The following is a 19,883-nucleotide window of genomic DNA, read 5'->3' as shown; positions in this document are numbered from 1 at the left end:
TATCGTTTATAGTAAATGAAAGGTGGCAGAAGTCTATTCGCGGCGTTTACAGTAGAGCAACTCGTTTAACATAACCTAATTTGAACGAGAAGCGACGCGTTACTTATGAACACAATTGCGTCGAGCGAAAACATAAAAATTTTGGAATTTTGCAAATATCATTAGTAACGGTTTAAAATCAAGAATTTTTTAAGAAACGAATATAAATAGAGACTAAAACTTACCGGATTGTGTTGCCAGTACGCATTCTCACCCACTGAGGAATGGGCCTGTTTTGCTTGAGTTTTTTCGCAAGCTTTCGCTTGATAATGAACGTCTTGTGGGCCGCCTGAAAAACACAATAAAATTCCTTAATATATCACGTATCTCACGCACCATAAATCGAAACAATTATTCCTCTGATGTCGTTGATTAACGTGGATTTAAACAGAACATTGAAAAAACTCACCATGTCGACTCCTTGACAAAACGTGAAGAAGAGAATTTCGTTGAAGATTGATGCTTGGCGGCGCCACTAGCGCAGGGTACAGAGCTAATCAAATGCACATCTGTTAATCGATCGAAGCGTCACGAGCGTTCGATGCTGAAAGTACTGTTGGAATATTACCCGCCATCGAGACTTCCGAACTATCGAAATCCAAAGTTGTTTGGATTCTGAGTCCGTTTATTCGACAACAAAAATGTACTAAAATTATTGAACAAGCGAGCCACTATAGTTCTTACTATTAAAAAATAATGATCATCTAATTGTACAAATTTTTTTGACTCCGAACTAAATATCGTTATAAGTGCACAAATATATGGATAAAAAAATAACCTGCGAGAATATTCTCCCAATCGCCATAACCAAAAATCGAACGTTATACTGCTTCAAAGTCTTTTCGGCCTCTCGTAGTAAATCTAAACAAGTTGAGATTTCAAAACAATTGTAATTTCAATAAAAATCAACAAAACCTTTTTCTGTCTCGTCTGAAGTTTAAAAAAAAAAAATAAAAAAAAGGTAAGAAATAATGAGAATAAAAGTGTCGTCAATGCCGTTGTTCTTCTGTCCACTGCTCTCTTATCTATTTCTCATAAAGTAGACGGAATTTCAAGATTCGTCATCCCCAATTCGGACTTGTTGAAAGTACGGAAAATTCACCTAACACACTTCGAATCTTCGACGTCAGAATTCCCCGACGAATATCGATCGATGACAAAAAAAACGTTTCAGTGCACGCAATTTTCATCCCGATCACGATGAGCGATGTAGAAAAATGTTACTTTTAAAATCCGCAACTATTTCTCTCGTACTCACACGGAAACATACTGTCAAGAAGGCTTTTACTCGAGTTTGAAAAATTTTGAGACCCACTTCGAAGTTGAGTTCAAATCTTTCGTGAGTTATTAACGCGTGTGAATAAAACATGGAATACCCAAACACGGAAGCGCGAGCGTCAGAACTCTGACGCATTTCTTCGTTCGACAGCAGCTTCCAGCGTCGTGAGAAATAATTATAAAAGTGTTTAGTATACCGCGGTACATATTTCGGGGTTTTCTCAGCTCTAATCCGAACGGATGAGAGAGAAATATGTCAATCGACTGAATGGGAAGTTTCTTTGCGCACATCTTTCTTCACGTATATAACCAGTTAAGCCATCTCATTATGTATGCGTGCCTGGCATCATTTCACTCCGTACAATATGACGCTCGCGCTCGAGAAATCATTCAGATGGAATCCGGATGGTGTAGAATGGGGGAAGTGGGGGAGGATTCGCCGATTGTGCATGGATTCAATTTCCATCCTCGTTTCAATCGAAAGTATTCTCTGATCGAACGCGGAGCTGCTCGTCGGTTTCTTTAAGGATATATCCGAGAAGTGACAGATCGATAGAAAAATAAGAGAAGGCAAAATATTTCTTACGTTTTATTTTCGGATTTCACGTTGTTTTTAGGAACCTCCGGTCGATCTTTCATCAACGTTCTCAATCCATTTATCATCTCCCGTGACCCCGAAGCACGTTAGCCGCGGTACAGCGAGAATCGGTGCAAATTGGTGGCCAAAGGAGCGAGTGTCAGATGCGGGGAACCGGTTGTCCCGAGAATTCGGTGTGCCGAAAGTGTATCAAGGTCGCGAGCTCCCTTTGAAACAGTGCATTTGAAAAGCTTCGCGTCCGCGCACGCACAAGACGAAAAATCACGCATTCGGAGTTCAATGGCCAAGGTCAAGGGGGACCACAAGACCGCATGCTTTTTGGCGTTGATGGATCTAGATGCTCGTCGAATTACAATTAACATCACAATACCTAACAGTCCCGGGTCTCGTGTCGAGGCTGATGCTGGCATTTAAAACCAACGAAAAAAAATATTCGTTTTTTTCTTTCTTTTTTTTTTCAATGTGCCACAGTCTTCGCGAACGGTCGCTAATCGGCGGCTCGTTTCTACAGAATATAAACGGAGGCTCGAAAAAAAATTCATTCGAAACGATGATTGTCTTTCGCCGAGTAAACTCCTCCTGCAATCGGCGTGTGTAATCGCGGGCGACGAAAAAGCAAAAACTATACGCGAGTGCGCATGTGTACGCTATTTAATCCATTTCATGTGTGCAGCGGAGTTTTTATTTGGACAAACGAAAAAGTGCTCGGCTACCATCTCGATATGCACCGACTTCCGGCACTCGATTCACTGATGATAACGATGATAGTGCTAGTCACGTTTCTCACAGGAAGTTGGCCCAATGTTTCCGCGCTTGGTGAGGACATTGATCGGCCAAGCACACACTATGACGCAAGTGAACTCGCCGGACCCCGACGACGGAATACCGAAACATTTGTAAGACTATTTTTGTATTTATTCCCAAAAACCTTCCTCGCTCTATTTCTTGGCTCAATCTTTTCGTCTTTCTCATCGATTTTCAATTCCTTGGAAAAAATAATTCAAATGGCAAGTGGATATGGAATTTGAAGTTTGAATTCGATGAAGTTTTTACTCGAACCAATCCCGTGACATTGTTAAGGGGTTTCGAAACCTGTTTACAAATTTTAAGAAATTGATTAAACTTGCTGATAATCTTCTTTAATATAACGTGCAAAAGCTCCATTTTTTTCGAAATTTTCTTCTACATAGTTATCGATTAATACAGCATTAAGGAGTTTCGGTACAGAAGTCTAAATATTAAGGTATAACTGGATGGATAGCTCGACCAAAAATTATATCTGATTGGAATTTCCGTACTTCGTGATGCAATAAAAATCTGAAAAAATTCAACAACATCTGGCGAAAGCTATCAACAACAATTATCAATAATAATATTGCCCAAAAGTTAATAACAAATTGTTTAAACAATTAATTACTCAATAATTTTGCGGTGACCTATTGTTTTTCTTTTACGAATCAAATGTGCGTACTTTTTCCGAATGCTCGTGAATTTTTTCAGAATTTTCGTGGATTTTTGAAATTTGTTGAAAAAATTTTGAAAAAAATTTTTAAAAATTTGAATTTTGGATATGTTTTAGAAGACATATTTACCGTCAGTTTTGAAAAGTCTCAAGGTTACTGGATCAAAAATGTACAAATAGAGCTACTTAAAAAATTTAAAAAAGGGAATTTCAAAAATCGACGAAAATTCTGAAGCAAAAATCATGAGCATTCAGAAGCGAATGCGTACATTCGATTCGTAAAAAAAACAAGGGTTTACTGTGAAATTGTTAAAAAATTATTTACTTAAACAATTTATTAATAACTTTTGGGCAATGTTATTATTGATAATTGTAGTTCATAACTTTCCAAATGTTGCTGAATTTTTTCAGACTTTTATTGCATCACGAAGTACGGAAATTCCGATCAGGTACGATTTGTCGGCTGGGCTATCCATCCAGTAATACCTTAAGAAATTGATCAAATTTGGTGATAATGTTCCTCAACATCAATTGCGAAAACACAAATTTTTTCAAAATTTTCTTCTTCTTAGTTATCGAGTAATTACGCATTAAAGCAGATTTCTTATGCCCGGAATGTATACCTATATTTAAAAAAATTTGTATTGTCAAATTTGGCACTAAAGAATATGTTCACCAAATTTTATAATATTCTTATCATTTTGAAATTTTTTATGTTTTTAGGATGGTTTAGCGTGACAACATTGTATCGACTGTACCGAAACTCCTTAAACATTTTGAAAGTTTGAATCACTCGTTTGGAGTAATTCCACAAAACGAGACTCTCCCTTCGTCGCCCATGCAATTCTATTTGTTTTTCTTGACAGCTGCTGACGAATTCAAATGAAAGTGTAACTCGTGGGAATGTTTCTTCTGGGACTTTTTCAGTTGCGAGAAAACTTCAATAATGCAGTCGAATCGAGCTCGTCAACTCGATGTCATTTTCGAGATCAGAAGCGAAATTCTTTCAAATTCTCAGTAATTCAAACGTGTGCTGCGTACTTGTTTCAATGGTGAATGAAAATTCGAGGAAGTTTCAGCCACTGGAAAATAAATGAGGAAATAATCAGTTTTTGAGGACTCGAAGAAAATTGGGATATTTGAAATTTGAAATAGCTCAATATGATTCCTTAGTTCTAAGCTCGGCTCCAGTCTCGTTGCCTTTTGAGAGCCCGTTACCCAATTCCACTTAAAAATTTTCATCGCTCTTTTAATTGGATGACGGAACTGTTTTTTTCATGTCGAAAAGATTTTCAGGTCGAATTAGTCGAGAGAGAGGGATACATCGCCGAGGAACATGAAGTGACGACCGAGGATGGGTACATTCTGTCGATACACAGAATACCGGGTGGCCCTAAGTCACCGATGGCACGTGGGAAATCACCCGTCGTACTCATACACGGACTTTTAGCAGCCTCGGACATTTGGGTTCTACGGGGCCCGGAACACGATCTTGGTACAACAAAAAAAACTGGTCCATTGTTTTTTATTTACTGCTCGAGAGGCTGCACCGGGGACCAAAGGGGTCGATGGGTTTAAGGGATTTTGCAAAGTTGACCGTTCGTTTTACGTAGCTTCGATTCTGAGCTGCGATTGTTGGAGGGAATGATAAAAAATTAGCCATTCTGGTCGGGTATGAAATTTGAAAAGGAGACTTTTCGTGTGTAAAAAGTAATACGAATTTGGAGCAAAAGGTTTTTTAGTTTTTTGAGCAGCGCCAAATTATTTCTGGTTCTCATTGTTTTCGATGTTGTGAAGATCTCGATGAGCACGTGTCGACTTTTAACCTTGGTGCAGTCCTCAAATGTATATGAAGAGCTAACGAGAGGTTCGTTAATAATCGATGCTGCATTTCCTCGTGCGTAATTCTGCAATTTTATTATTTAATTTCATTGTCGTGACGTGAGCAGCGTATCAGCTGGTGGACAATGGTTATGACGTGTGGGCATTGAATTCACGAGGAAATTACTATGGCAAGCGTCACAAGTACTTGTCAGTGAAAGAGTCCCATTTTTGGCGGTTCAGGTAAAGTTCCTACTTCCAAAATCGAGACAATGTGACTTACGAATATTTGACACAAAATTTGACAAAAATCAACCAGAACGACTTTCTCTCACAAAATTTTAAAACTGACCTTCTTCCTTGAATATTTTTTCCACAGTTGGCACGAAATCGGTACTTTCGACAGCGCAGCATCGATTGATTATATTTTATCGTTGACGGGAATGCCGAGGGTCTCATTGGTCGGTCACTCAATGGGCAGCACGGTCGAGTTGGTTCTCCTTTCGAAAAAGCCGGAATACAACGACAAGATCCACGTTGCCTTGACGTTTGCACCGGTCGCTATATTCACCCACTCACTGCCGGGTCTCGTCAGCAAGCTCGGTATTCGTTTCGGTAAACACATAGAGGTGAGCAGCTTCCTTTGTGCTTGTTCTTCTCATCGTTGTGTCACTGTCTTCAGTATTTCGTAAACGTATTTGGCAGGGATGAACTATAAATAGGTTTATTTTGTAACAGGAAGCGCTGAAGCTTCTCGACATGTTCGAGCTGTTTCCACGCGACGGAATGGACCTCACGTTCTACGTCTCCTTTTGCCAGCGTCCGAGGATTCGAGTGTTATGTCAGAGCCTCGCTTCGTATCTCTTCGGGCTGACGAATTGCGAGGAATTTGACGTGGTGAGCGAGAATTTTTTGTATAATCTATTCGAGAATCCAGACGAATAATTTGGAGAGCTTTCGTCGTTAAATTGGCGAACGTTCATTCTCCTTAAGAGTTTCGGGTACTCGCGTATAAATTTAATAAGTTCGGAGAATGACTCGTGTGATTTTAACGATTTGTACAGTCGATGCTGCCACGTCTGCTGAATCACTATCCTCAAGGAACCTCCATCGAGACGCTGCTGCATTATAGACAAATTGTTATGAGCGGTAAGCTTGTACGGAGCTCAAGCGCCGAAGAAAATAAAATCCGACATGAGTAACGTTGATTTTAATGATCCGATGACTCGACGGCTAATGACACATTTAACGCTTCGCAGGAAAGTTTAAGCAGTACGACTTTGGGCCAATGAGCAATTATCTTCGTTACAAGAGTTTCGCCCCACCGGAATATCCGCTCGAGAACATAACGGCACCGCTGGTACTTTATTACGCTCCGAACGATCCTTACACCACAAAGAAGGTCAAGAGTCTTAAGGCACACCGAGACATTACAAATCGTCTCTATCGAATACGCTGTCGAAGCACGTGCCTACCAACGCTCTTATTTCTTCTCCTTTCTTTTCATTTACTCAATACAGGACACAGAAGCTGTACTAACGAAAATCCCAAACGCCATATCGAGAGAGATTCCCTACTCTAACTTCGGGCATCTCGATTTCCTATTCCTCAAAGACACGAAGAGGCTGCTCTACGACGACGTTATCGAGGTGCTGGATGGCTACAGGACGATCGGATTCAATGGGCTTGGAAGAGACGTCACGTGATCGATACTCACTGTGACTCTGATAGTCGTAAAATGTGAATATTGACGAAGCGAAACATTACGAAGGGGTCGTGTCGTTGGTTCTGGAGAATCCCACATGCGTCATGATCGTCCTCGATTTGCGGATTTTAAAAAAACAACACGAACAGAATCAAAAGGGAAAGATCACCGTTATGGCGATGAGAACCGGAGATGTCGTCGAATTTTTACAAATTTCATAGTGCAAAGTACTAACTTCCGTGGATATGTAATGGAAATGTAATAATTCAATGAAAATCATCTCCGTGTATGCATTTTTGTATATACGCTATAATTGTTTTAAATAATTGTCGAATATTTTAGTGCTATATCATTAATAAATTATTTTGTTTATAAAATTATCGAATTTTGGAATATTGGGACATTCGAGACGTTCCCATTTTGGTAGATCGAACGAGCCCGAAAACGATTCCTTTCGTGTTGATGAATCACGAGCTTTTTTGGAACGTGAGTTTATTTATTAAAATCTCTACAACTATTTGATCAAGTTGAATGAAATTTGGTACGAAAAATCTCAGAACAATTATCTGCTCTTCATCGAAGGCTTTGCTTTTGAATTGATCTGTCAGTTGCGAGAGTAGAATTTCGGTAACTTAGAACAACTTTTTCTTGTGGACGTGTTTGATGTTTCGGGGGAACGAAGAACACGTTGCTTTCGTTTCAATTATTTTTCCATTTTTTTTCATCACTGGCAATCTCATCGTTAACGCAATTTCAAAGATTATCGATGAAATAAAGGTTCGCCTTTTTTCTGTCTCGAGCACAGGAGGTATTGAGGCTAAAACGAATGGAACAGGAGCGAAAAAAGTGTTTTAATTTTCGTTTTACGACCAATTCGACATCGTCGTAGTCGCGTTCGCGGTCACTCTTGCCAGTCCGGTGAACGGCTTGAATTCCACATCGAATTAACCAACCCAAGTTACGAACTGGCCTGCTTAATTTCGTAATCTAATAGCAGACCCGACTGCAGCAAGGACTGGAAACGAAGGTTGCCGCTGCTGTGAGTCGTTGTGAATATTAGTCGTCGGCCTGGTCCACAGAGATTCATGGCAGGTGATTGACCATTAAAATTTCCGTTTTCCGCAAAATTTCCGGAAAAACAACAACAAAGTTGTTGTTTTTCCCTAACCGACAACTCGCTCTTACAACGCGCCGTTTTCTTGAAAATTTCTAGAGTTTTGAAAATTACTGAATTTCCGAATTTCAAAATGTTTTCGACCTTCGTGACTTGCAAAATTTCTTTTGTAAATCTGCAAAAACGATCCATCTAATTTTTTGCGAAAATGATGAAAAATCTCGAGAAAAACTAGAAAGAAAAATGAAAATCGGACATCCGCGTGGGAGCTTTTCAGCAATATATCAATGAGCTGTCAACGCTCGCTATCAGGCAGCGTGCAGCACTATCAACGTAAAGTTCGTTGCTACTTGTTGTTCGTTACGAAGCGAGTGTCCTTGGGAAATCAGAAATGGATATGTAGGCGAGAACAATTATTTTCTTCGGACATTTATCTCCCTGGAAAAAGTCACATTCCGTAGATACACTGAAATAAATAATAGCAAAAAGCGGCCTCGACCCAGCCAATAAACTCTTTCACCTTTCCTCGGACCAGCGTTCATTTACGCCAATCGGCGAACACTCCGATGAGTGCGCGGCATTATCGAGACATTTTACGATGCTGGTGTGTCTGCGTTGATCGACAGGGGGGACCAGGACGAAAGGTTTGGTGCCTGGAGGAGCCGCTCGATTTCTTTTCGATTCCTGTTTATTTCAGTTTCTCCAACTGTCAGTACCTTTGGATTTCGTTCGTTTTTCGTAACTACAGAAAACTACAGAAATCGCCTCAAATTTTCAATTCCGTTTATTAGAATCGTTGACAAATCAATGTTTCGTCAGATACTCGGCTTTGCCTCGGCCTCCCCGGTACATACTCGTGCACATATTCCACCCAAGCTTCGTGTAGACGTAGCTTCATGCCTGGGCTATTTCGCCATCGAACTATCTTGGCACTTGGCAACGTATGCGAGCCTTTTACGATAAACTATTGTACGAAAAAATCGTAGCTCGAACGCTCCGGCAAGGGAGAAGAATGGCTTCCGCCTCGAGGATAAACTCGTCTTTGCACTACATCGAATGAATTTTATAATGGAAAGAAAATTTAATAGGAGCTCACGTTCGCGTGCGCGAAGAAGAGCCAGATGAGCCGGGGAATCCGCCGGGATCCTTATCGCTGAATCCAAGTGGCGTAACCGCGACCTTGACGATCGTTTCGCCGATCGCTGACTGCAGCCTCAACGACCTCTTTGCACCTGCTGAGTTGCGAAATTTAACGACGTTCTATTCATACATGGTACATTTTTATAAGCGTATTTTTCATGGCTTTTGGATCTCGGTATTCCTCGATTTATCCTCGAGTAACAATCGAGACATTATTCATTCCATTCATTCGGTGCTCCAAGCAGAAGATTTATTTTTACTCACTTTTTCACCAATTTTTCAAAATTATATGGTCACACATTTTTTCAAATATTTTCATCAGAAAAATTGTCACGGCTGTTGAGTCCGAAAGTTTTTTGAATCTTTTAACCCCTCAAAAATGTAAGTTTCAGTTATTTTTATATGAATACGAAATTACGATAATTATTTGACATTTGATCGACTCGACGTGCTTTCGGTCTGTCACCATCGCCGCGAAGCTTCATTTTCGATGAAACAACAAATTATAATATCTGCGATTATCGAATATTGCGGACAGGGTCACCGCACGGTCTTCGACAGACTGAATTCGATAGCCTCGTAACCAATTTACCCGTTGATTTATAGGAGCAGTGAAAACGGGTTTCGGAGCTGCCATTCGGAAAGTGACGATTCGCAGTCGCATCGACCTAGAGGTGCGATCCTTGATCTTCGAGCGTGCATCAAGGCTGACTTTTTGCAAGACGGAGCAGCCGATGGATAGCGACGAATAAACTTATAATCGATGTTCCAGGCGCGTCTTTGAACTCGACTCACCGAGGTTAATCTGAGTCCTGACAAACGTGACCTTTAGTGCTCAATAACCGAAGGGCATCTCAAGTTTTAAGAAACGAGAGTTAAGGAGGGTGGCTACGTTCGTCAAATTGATAAGAAATTGATCAAATTTGGTGATAATGTTCTTCAACGTCAAGTGCGAAGACACAATTTTTTTCAAAATTTTCTTCTGCTTAGTTATCGAGTAATTACGGATTAAAGCAGATTTCTTATGCCCGGAATGTATACCTATATATATGGAAACGCTATGGCTTATACACTTGAACTTTAGTGATCAATTACTCGATAACTGTACAGAAGAAAAATCTAAAAAATTTGTATTGTCAAATTTGGCCCTAAAGAATACGTTCACCAAATTTTATTAAATTCTTATCATTTTGAAATTTTTAATGTATTTAACATGGTTTAGCATGGCAACATTGTATCGTCGGTAGCCACCCTCCTTAACGTGGTGGGCGGAAAAATCGAAAATTTTATCATCAGACATTCTTCGATTGCAACGTCTGAAGAATATTGTGACGAAATTTCATAAATATCGGAGCATTAGATTCGCAGTTATGAGAAAAGCCGAAAATTCAGCACCTCAGAAAATGAATTTTTCGTTAAAACTGCCTCCCCATTTTTTTCAATGTTGCCCCATTTTGAGAAATTTTTCGACGAAAAATATTGTAGAAGTACACGAGCATGCCTACTGACCAATCTCCTTCACAGTTTTTCAATAAACATGGATTTTCTTGTCGAACAAAAAAAAAACAAGAAAATCACGCTTTTTCGGCCACTGCGAGTGTACGGCCTTAATCGATTGGCATATCGATTCTGTAAAATCGAGTAAAAAGGCAGGGATGCGAAAGCCACAAATATACGTTCGAAAATATCGTGATGATGGTGGGGAATGCAAAGGCGACGGAGTGCGAGATCAATGGAAAATTGCAATACCAGAGGCTCAGGCACGAGAGTGACTCGGGTCTCCGGAGTTTGTATCGCGTTCAAAAGCCGTGTTTACCGCGTGTACACGTTTACATATATAAATGCTGGTTGTTAGTCTCCTCGTGCGGAGTCACTGCATCTCGTTGGAAATGTCGACGACACAGCGAGCTCTCGTGAATCATATTTTTCTGGCTATCCTCGCGGCCTGCACCACCACCGAGGCATTCAACGACAGGAATCCTGATATTGACCTCAAAACGGTAAGTCGTTACAACGCCGTCGAGAACAATACGTGGGGCTCGTATCTCCGTGTGATTCGATCAATCACACTTCACGTTAATTTATCTCTATATTCGCGAGTGCTTAATTAAGTGTGCGCGTTTCGTGGACCACTGACTCGTGGACGACGAGAAATTGCAAGTTCCGAAATGCCAACGAGTTCGACTGCCCAAACGCAGCAAAATTCTCGTTGAAAATACGAGGCTTTATACTTTTGCTCTCAATGCTCTTTGAGATTTTTCAATGCAACTTTTCGAATTTCAAACGCCAGGATACTCGATAAATCTCTGCGAAGTATCGAGCTTTCTAAAGTCTGTACTTTTCCATCGATTTTCATTCTGACACCGCACTTGAAAGCTTGACATAAGCCCGATGCTTCGTCCAGAAATAAAAAAAAAAAAAAAAAAAAACACGAAATCAATGATTCGAGTTACAAGTCGAACAAAAATATCTTGAAGCTTGTCGTTACAATTTTTCATGCTCTCGTAAGACGCTTTAATCCGAACCTCTTCTTTCTCGTTGATCCGAGAAAACTCGATGGCCGAACCAAAGAAAAAGTACTTTCAACGAGACGTCACTTTGGGAGCCCTTTTTAAAATCGAATTTCATTTTTCCAGCCGGAGCTGGCTACTAAGTACGGTTATCCTTTGGAAGCTCATAAAGTCGAGACAGCGGATGGCTACGTGCTCGAAATCCATCGCATTCCTCATGGACGCATAGAGGAGAGTCGGTGGCAGCGGGATGCTGGAAAAGTACCGATTCTTCTGCAACACGGTTTGGCGGGGAGTTCGGCCGATTGGGTTATTTCAGGTCCTGGAAAAGCTCTCGGTCAGTCTGAATGATTATTTTTGACTCGCATTTACTCTCTCACAGTCGCGCGCGCACGTGGTCAGGCCGTGGGGAAATTATACAAGCGCCTTTTCTTCGCGGTATTCGTTCGCGCAACATACATTCGTTCTAAGGTTCTCGCGCTCGCGTTTGGACTGCCCGAACGACAGTGTCCTCTTGACTAAACGGAACGAAAGAGAACGGCCTCGAGATCGTGCCAGAGAAACAGTAATGTCACGCTAATTCTTGCAGTTTAAATTCACTCGACACTCGCGTCATTTCACTCGGTCGAATATTTCTCATCTGGGCCTGAACTTATCCGCACTCCAATTCTTAATCACGCGCGCGCGCGCGCGACATTTTTCAATAGGCTGAGCAAAGAGACGATTTCAGTCGTCGGTCAGCTCGCTCGTTGTTTGCTACGCTTTATTTTATTTGGGAACGAAAAGAATCCGAATGCTGATTCAATTTTTATGATTTTTCATACGAAAACGAGGGAAATTGGAACGGGAAGACGAGTCTCATATATTTTCTTCAGTAAATTCAGAAAATTTGTCTCTGCTTCTAGCAGTGAAATTACGGCTTCCATCGTTAATATTATTGCTAAATGCTTCGAGTAAGAAAAAATTTCGAGCAACAGTTCGGACCATCGGAAGTTTTTGAAAATTCATCTCATCAAATCAGGTGGAGACGGAAAAGATGCCTCGCAGAGTATTGCAACAAATATTAAAATGCTAACTATAAATTATATTTAAATAATGAGCGTTCCGACTATAATTATAATCGTCGTTTTGCGCAAATACGTACTTATTCGATTACCTCATTGCAGAAACACTTAATACGTCTGATTAATGTTTTCACTGCAGCGTACATCCTGGCGGATGAAGGATACGACGTTTGGTTGGGAAATAATCGTGGAAACATCTATTCGCGTCAGAACCGTTTTCTAGTGCCGGAGAATCGCACGTTTTGGAACTTCAGGTAGGCAAAGCAATGATGTTTTTCATTATTTTCTTACCAAACATTCCTCAGTTTTATTTCATCCTTATATGATGTTTCCGATTGAAGGAAAATGGAGTGAAGGAAAGTGGTAAAATTGAAACTGTTCAAAGCGAAATGTAAAAATGAATGAAAATTAAAAGAAAATAAAAATTTTTTAGCTTCCACGAGCTAGGCGTTTACGATCTACCGGCAACCATAGATCACGTTTTAAAAGTAACGAGGCGACAAAGACTCCTTTACATCGGTCATTCTCAGGGTTCGACCCAGTTTTGGGTAATGACCTCGGTCAGACCGGAATACAATGATAAAGTCGCACTGGCTATTGGCCTCGCACCCGCAGCCTTCACCGGTAATCTCCGAGGACCGATTACCCAACTCGCTAGACTCACGTACTTCGGTGTGGTAGGTCGTGCAAATGTTTTGCGATTGGATTGAGCGTTCGCGTGAAGAACGTCAACGAAAAGTAAAACCGAATTTTCTTGCACATTGAAAGCTAATATTTGAGCAAAACGCAAGTTTTTCGAGAGAATTTTTGACACATTTTTTAATTGGTTGAGCCAACGTTCATTCAAAATTATTGCACCCAGAAGTTACTGTTTTGGATTTTTAGTCGTTAATTTTCATTGATGATAATGTTAACAGTGGGTCGGCGAGAGGTTTGGTTGGCCGGAGCTGGGCTCGAGATCCGAGTGGGGAAAATTCGTCTCGAGCTTCTTGTGTCACGAAGGTGCGCCCACCCAGGTTCTGTGCAGCAATACACTTTTCCTGGTGGCTGGATACAGTCAAGGCGAACTGGATTTGGTGCGAGAATGAAATCTTTAAAAGTATTGAGCATTTTCGAGCTTTTCACGTTCTTCATTCGGTTCCAGGCGAACTTGACTGTCATCATCGGCCACGTGCCCGCAGGAGCATCTTGGAAACAACTCGTGCACTTTGGGCAAGGCTACATGCGTCCAGGTTCGTTAATCCGTCGTTTTATATACTTTCGAATTTTGTTATCGAAACTCGACTTTCGTTATCGTACCGGAGGAAGTGAACTTTCCCAATCTTTAATCGACTCAAAATATTGTATCTTTGGATCACGAATCCGCTTGGAAACTGCTCTCAATACTTTTTCAGCGAGTCGTTTAGCACCGCAAACCAATAATGAACGGAATTAAGGAAAAATTGACAACTTTTCAGCAGCAAATACGTCCAATTCATTCCCCTTATTCAGGAAACGCTGCATTTCGTAAATATCGTTACAGGAACTTTCAGAGCTTTCGATTACGTCGATAAGAAAAAAAATTTGAGACTGTACGATTCTCCTATACCGCCTGATTACGAGTTGGATAAAATAACCGCTCCGGTTGCCCTCTTCAGCAGTGATAACGATCGACTCGCTACACCGGAGGTAAATAAACCTTTTTCCAAAATAAATGCTTGTTCTTGTTACCGATGAATCTCCCCTTAAATTCGACCCTAATCAATTTCACCGATTGTTCGTGAATGGAAAGCTCATTTTGTTTATCGATTTGTGCACAGGACGTCGGCTTACTGAGCTTGAAGTTAAGGAACATCGTGCTCAATGAGAAAGTGCCATCGAATAACTTCAACCATTACGACTTCCTATGGGGAAAAACAGCTCCGCAGATGATATACGAGAAAATACTTCGATTACTGGAAAAATATCGGTGATGAAGCTGCGAGGGTTTCTATTAGAGTACAAATTACACCGAGTATTATTGTTATGATTGAAGAATTAACGAGCATTTGAAAAGCAATCGAAACGGACGATGCGAAAAATTCATGTCTAGTCAGAGGAGAGCAAAAGAAAATCAGGATATTATAAAATTTTAATATTTACGTTTATTCGTTAATTGCGTGATTGATGTACAGCCGAATGTAACGATAACGCCGGGATCGTCGGTTTCACGATTATGTTTTATCCCACAACGTGATTTTATCTTCATAAACTGTGTGTTTCAGGCGTTGGTGTATGTGTGAATAAAAAAGTGGTGTGGATAAGAGCTTGGTAGATCTGAAACGAAATCCGATCTTATCGTAGCCGATATGACAGACTGGGCACGTGTCTTCATTCGTGAATTTACGATCGTGACTGTGATAAACGACGAGTAGTGCTTTGCAAATATCTCTGAAGACCAGCACTCGTTGGCTGACGATTAGATTTTTTCTCCAACGTATTTGGAGCCTTTTTGTAATCGTTGCTTATAAATAACGCAAGTATTTCAGATTAGATTTGACCATTTGAAAGATTCTGCGAAGAAAAGTGAAGCAATCAGTCCAATGAACCAAACTATCAAACATCTTGGGACTCGATTATCGCGGTCAGTTATCGAGGAATCGCAATTTTACAGGAACAATTGTTCGGAGTACGAGAATTCATTCGCAGGAGTCGAACAAACTTTTGTTTTCACTTCCCCAGCTGCTAAATCGTCCAAGTTATCGTGAATTCGTTTTCACATTTTTTTAAAATTCTAGGAGATTAGTCTAGTTTCGAGCATCGAGGATCTTCAGCACCTTCAACGTTGGCAAACTTCGGCAGAAGATCGATCATCGTTTTTCGATTCTCATTCGTCTACGTGCTTCATTTAAGGTTTTACTGGATGGACAGCCCAGCCGTTAAATTGTACCTGATCGGAATTTCTGTACTTCGTGATGCAATAAAAGTCTGAAAAAATTCAGCAACATTTGGAAAGTTATGAACTACAATTATCAATAATAATATTGCCCAAAAGTTATTAATAAATTGTTTAAGTAAATAATTTCTTAACAATTTCACAGTAAACCCTTGTTTTTTTTACGAATCGAATGTACGCATTCGCTTCTGAATGCTCATGATTTTTTTCAGAATTTTCGTCGATTTTTGAAATTCCCTTTTTTAAATTTTTAAGTGGCTCTATTTATACATTTTTGATCCACTAACCTTGAGACTTTTCAAAACTGATGGTAAATATGTCTTCTAAAACATATCCAAAATTCAAATTTTTTAAAATTTTTTTCAAAATTTTTTCAACAAATTTCAAAAATCCACGAAAATTCTGAAAAAATTCACGAGCATTCGGAAAAATGCACACATTTGATTCGTAAAAAAAAAAAAACAATAGTTCACCGCAAAATTATTGAATAATTAATTGTTTAAACAATTTGTTATTAACTTTTGGGCAATATTATTATTGATAATTGTTGTTCATAGCTTTCCAAATGTTGTTGAATTTTTTCAGATTTTTATTGCACCACGAAGTACGGAAATTCCAATTAGATATAATTTTTGGTCGAGCTATTCATCCGCAGTTATACCTTAAATTGTTCTCGTGTTTGATGAGCTCATCACGATATTGACCAAGTAGCAACGATGCTCGTCAGTATACACGCGTAGACGCTTCTCGTATGGTACACTCTCCTGGAATGAGATCAAGAAATCGATTGTGGAATAAGCTTTACAAGTTTATTGAAACTACGAGGAATGAAGCATATGCGAGCCTAAGAGATCACGCTCTTGTCCATCTTCCTTACGATCAGTGAGGCTGAAAGGTCACTGACCTCGTCCCTTAACTTTGTTTCTTTTAAAACCTTGAAAAATTATCAACTGAAACTGAAATATTCTAAAATTCTTTTGCTAAATTAGTCTTTCCCATTCGGGACTCAATGACTGAAGATTCTGGCAAGAATATCGCGTCATGTCGTGTCCGCAAAGACCGTCACGCGAAGGGACGAGTTATCGAGGACGAGAGCTGAACTCCAACTCAATACTTTTACAACAAGTTAACAATAAGTTTTTTAAGAAGTTACAAATTCGAGGTTTTATTGCCTGGAGACGAATCGTTACGAATTCTCGTCAAAGACTGGCGATTTTTGGTTAATCGATAATTTTATAAATTCCGGGGTTTTCCCCCTTTCAAACGAATACAGCCTAAATTTCCTTCCATCGATGCATTTACGCTGAGAGCGCTTAATTTATATACGCTTTATTTTATGAGTGCGATTTACTGGCACAACAGCCAAAAACATGCTCGTATCTTCCAATCAATTGGAAATGATTCAACAGTTCAGTTCTAATGCATCAAAAATATCGAGATTTTCGACGACATTCCGATATGTAATATTTGTACAATTTATCAACGCGACACAACGAAAGTATGAGCATCCAAAAAGATTCGCTGAATAGCCGATCTGATAAGTTGAGAAAAAATAATACGATAGTTAAAAGCACCGCGGGCATTGTGTACTCTCCTTATCAAAGAAAAATTACTATTTACTGTTTTCATAAATATAACCTTAAGCTGATAAATGACCGCTGCTATGACAAATATTCCGCATTCGAATTTCTTATAAATAAATAGGACTAGCAGGTATCAATATTCAGTTCAGCTTTCACGATGATGCAATTCGTTTCGACGATGTTATTTCACACATTTTTGACTTTTGCCATAATTGCAACATCCGGTCCTGGATCATCGGAAGCACAGAATTCCCGTGCAGAATCGAGTTCGTCTGTTCGTATGGACGATGCGTATTTGCAGCCTGTGAGTACTAAGTTGCTGAGGAAAAGACAGAAATAAAATTTGTATTGAGATTTTTCGAAAATCGAGCTCTAAAGTTTGCCATCATTTTCTAAAATCGTTTTATTCGTCAGAGAGAATTGATCGAAAAGTATGGATATCGAGGCGAAACGCACCAAGTGACAACCGAGGATGGCTATGGACTGGAAGTACACAGAATCACGGGGACGAACTCGAATCCTGGATCGAAAGGAAAACAGCCGATTTTGTTGATGCACGGATTGCTCACTAGCTCGGTCGATTGGATTATCACGGGTCCTGGCAGAGCTCTCGGTACGAAGATTTTGTTGGTGCAGTGCATGAATTTCATTTTCGGAGCCTGATCACTTCGAAGCTGCAGCAGTTAAATTTTTGACGGAAACTATTCGTTTTCGCTTTCATCAATGAAAGGGAAACTGCAGGAAGAATTTTTAACGCCAAAAGTTGCATTTCATCAAGTTCGATGGAATCAGAAACTCACAAAAGTCAACGTGTCGTCGTGTCCAATTGTCTGTCGTTGTATTTTTGGGTAACTGTTCTAGGATACATTTTGGCCGACGAAGGATACGATGTTTGGATGGGAAATAATCGAGGCAATACTTTTTCCCGTGAGCACAAAAAGTATTCGGTATTGGAGGAGGATTACTGGAAATTTTCGTACGTGTCTTTCGATCAACGTTTTATTCCCTAATTTTCAAACTGATTTTCCGAAATATTAAATATTCCTTCATTCCGATGAGAACGCGTTGTTTTTTTTTTTTTCACGATTCGTTGTCACAGGTGGCACGAGGTTGGATGCAGCGATCTTCCGGCGATGATAGATTACATTTTGATAAAAACGAATAAAACTGAGCTCATCTATACGGGCCACAGTCAGGGGACGACAGATTTTTGGGTGATGGCTACGGAACGTCCGGAATATCAGAGGAAAATCAAAGCCATGTTTGCCCTCGGTCCAGTCGCTTATTTGGATCACATCAAAAGTCTGTTCTATCGGATCGTAGCGCAGTTTTCGAATAACCTTGAAGTACGATGATAATCCGATGGAAAATGAGAAGGAAATAAAATTTAAAAAAAACTCAAGTTTTTTCAAATTTCTACCGAATTTTCCGACAATTTTCTTTCAGAAATTGATGAGCCTCATTGGGTTGTACGAGTTCGAGCCAACGAGCGAGCTGTTGAAAGAATTAATATCATTCGTATGTGAGAATGACTCTCCGCTGCAACGGGCATGTGAAAACATCATTTTTCTCGTATCCGGATTCGGCTCGGATCAGCTCAACACGACTATGCTCACATCGATACTGGCCCACGTACCGGCGGGTGCCTCCGTCAGGCAAATTATTCATTATGGCCAAGTGGTCAAATCCGGTAGGCCAACTTTTGTCTTATCAATGCAAACGCCATTGAAATTCGCATCGAAGTCCGAAGTGGAGTTACGAACGAAACGGATTAATTAAGTGACTATTCGATAGGAAAATTTCAACAGTACGATCATGGCTGGGTGAAAAACTGGAGAAAATACAAAAGCTTGAGACCCCCGCTGTACGACCTTTCGAGAATCAAAGTCCCGGTATCTTTGCATTACGCATCCAACGACTGGTTGTCTGATCCAAGGGACGTCGACCATTTATACCGGGAGTTGGGCAATCCAATCGGCAAATTCAGGGTGCCTCATGAAAGCTTCGGACACATTGATTTCCTGTGGGCAAAAGACGGCAAGGAATTACTGTACGATAAGATTGTTAGTTTGATGAAAAAGTACGCGAATTGAGGCACGAGACATGACGATTTCGAGAAACTTTCATTCGCCAAAAGTTTATTTCTATTTCGGGTTATTCGATCGAAAAAAAGCATTAATCGAAAAGCTTTTTCACCTCGAACGTCGAAGTTTCAGCAGATATATAACGAATGTACGATGAGAAAAACAGTGCAAAATGTAATCAACGCTTCGTAATAAATGCATCAAATTCCTTCAGTCTGGTGTCTGGTTTATTTCGGAACTCAAATATCAGAATGGACATTGGGCTCCGTTTTATCAGCGCGCATAGTAGGCAGACGTGTCTCTGATTACAGGAGTGATTATAGCATGAAATTGGACCTGAAGAACGCGTTTTTACTCCTCTTTTCAGGGAATTGACCAGCTGCCGAATGCTCGATGTGTCTGTGCTGCTTGACACAATATTGGGGGAGCAACCGTTGCCTCGTTATTTCAAGATTCATTGATTGTTTTGATGGTGATCGCTATTGGCTTATTTTCAAGACGACAAATGATTCGAAGACGACAACACGGGCCCTACTATTGGTTCAATATTATACGAATTCGTTTATGATTA

The 19,883-nt window shown here is 40.1% G+C and overlaps 2 protein-coding genes across 2 annotated transcripts; both read left to right on the top strand.

Annotated features, from left to right (window-relative positions):
• Positions 1–66: 66 nt before the first annotated feature.
• On the top strand, positions 67–19,444 carry LOC122407216 (uncharacterized). The gene is made up of 22 exons (XM_043413273.1): positions 67–1,000; positions 1,935–2,811; positions 4,674–4,872; positions 5,327–5,441; positions 5,578–5,827; positions 5,937–6,095; positions 6,263–6,347; positions 6,458–6,600; positions 6,719–6,900; positions 11,013–11,157; positions 11,794–12,004; positions 12,871–12,985; positions 13,165–13,408; positions 13,649–13,807; positions 13,876–13,963; positions 14,254–14,399; positions 14,531–14,680; positions 17,643–17,841; positions 18,090–18,204; positions 18,328–18,442; positions 18,552–18,918; positions 19,023–19,444. The coding sequence occupies exons 2-22, from the start codon at positions 2,554–2,556 to the stop codon at positions 19,319–19,321; spliced, it is 3,744 nt and encodes a 1,247-aa protein (XP_043269208.1). The 5' UTR covers positions 67–1,000; positions 1,935–2,553; the 3' UTR covers positions 19,322–19,444.
• LOC122406072 (lipase 3-like) lies at positions 17,914–18,594 on the top strand. The gene is made up of 2 exons (XM_043411277.1): positions 17,914–18,204; positions 18,328–18,594. The coding sequence occupies exons 1-2, from the start codon at positions 18,011–18,013 to the stop codon at positions 18,581–18,583; spliced, it is 450 nt and encodes a 149-aa protein (XP_043267212.1). The 5' UTR covers positions 17,914–18,010; the 3' UTR covers positions 18,584–18,594.
• Positions 19,445–19,883: the final 439 nt, after the last annotated feature.

Source organism: Venturia canescens, chromosome 2, assembly GCF_019457755.1.
Source record: "Venturia canescens isolate UGA chromosome 2, ASM1945775v1, whole genome shotgun sequence".
Classification (NCBI taxonomy): domain Eukaryota; kingdom Metazoa; phylum Arthropoda; class Insecta; order Hymenoptera; family Ichneumonidae; genus Venturia; species Venturia canescens.
The sequence above is the reverse complement of the archived record's forward strand: the minus strand, read 5'-3'. Positions and strand labels throughout refer to the sequence as shown.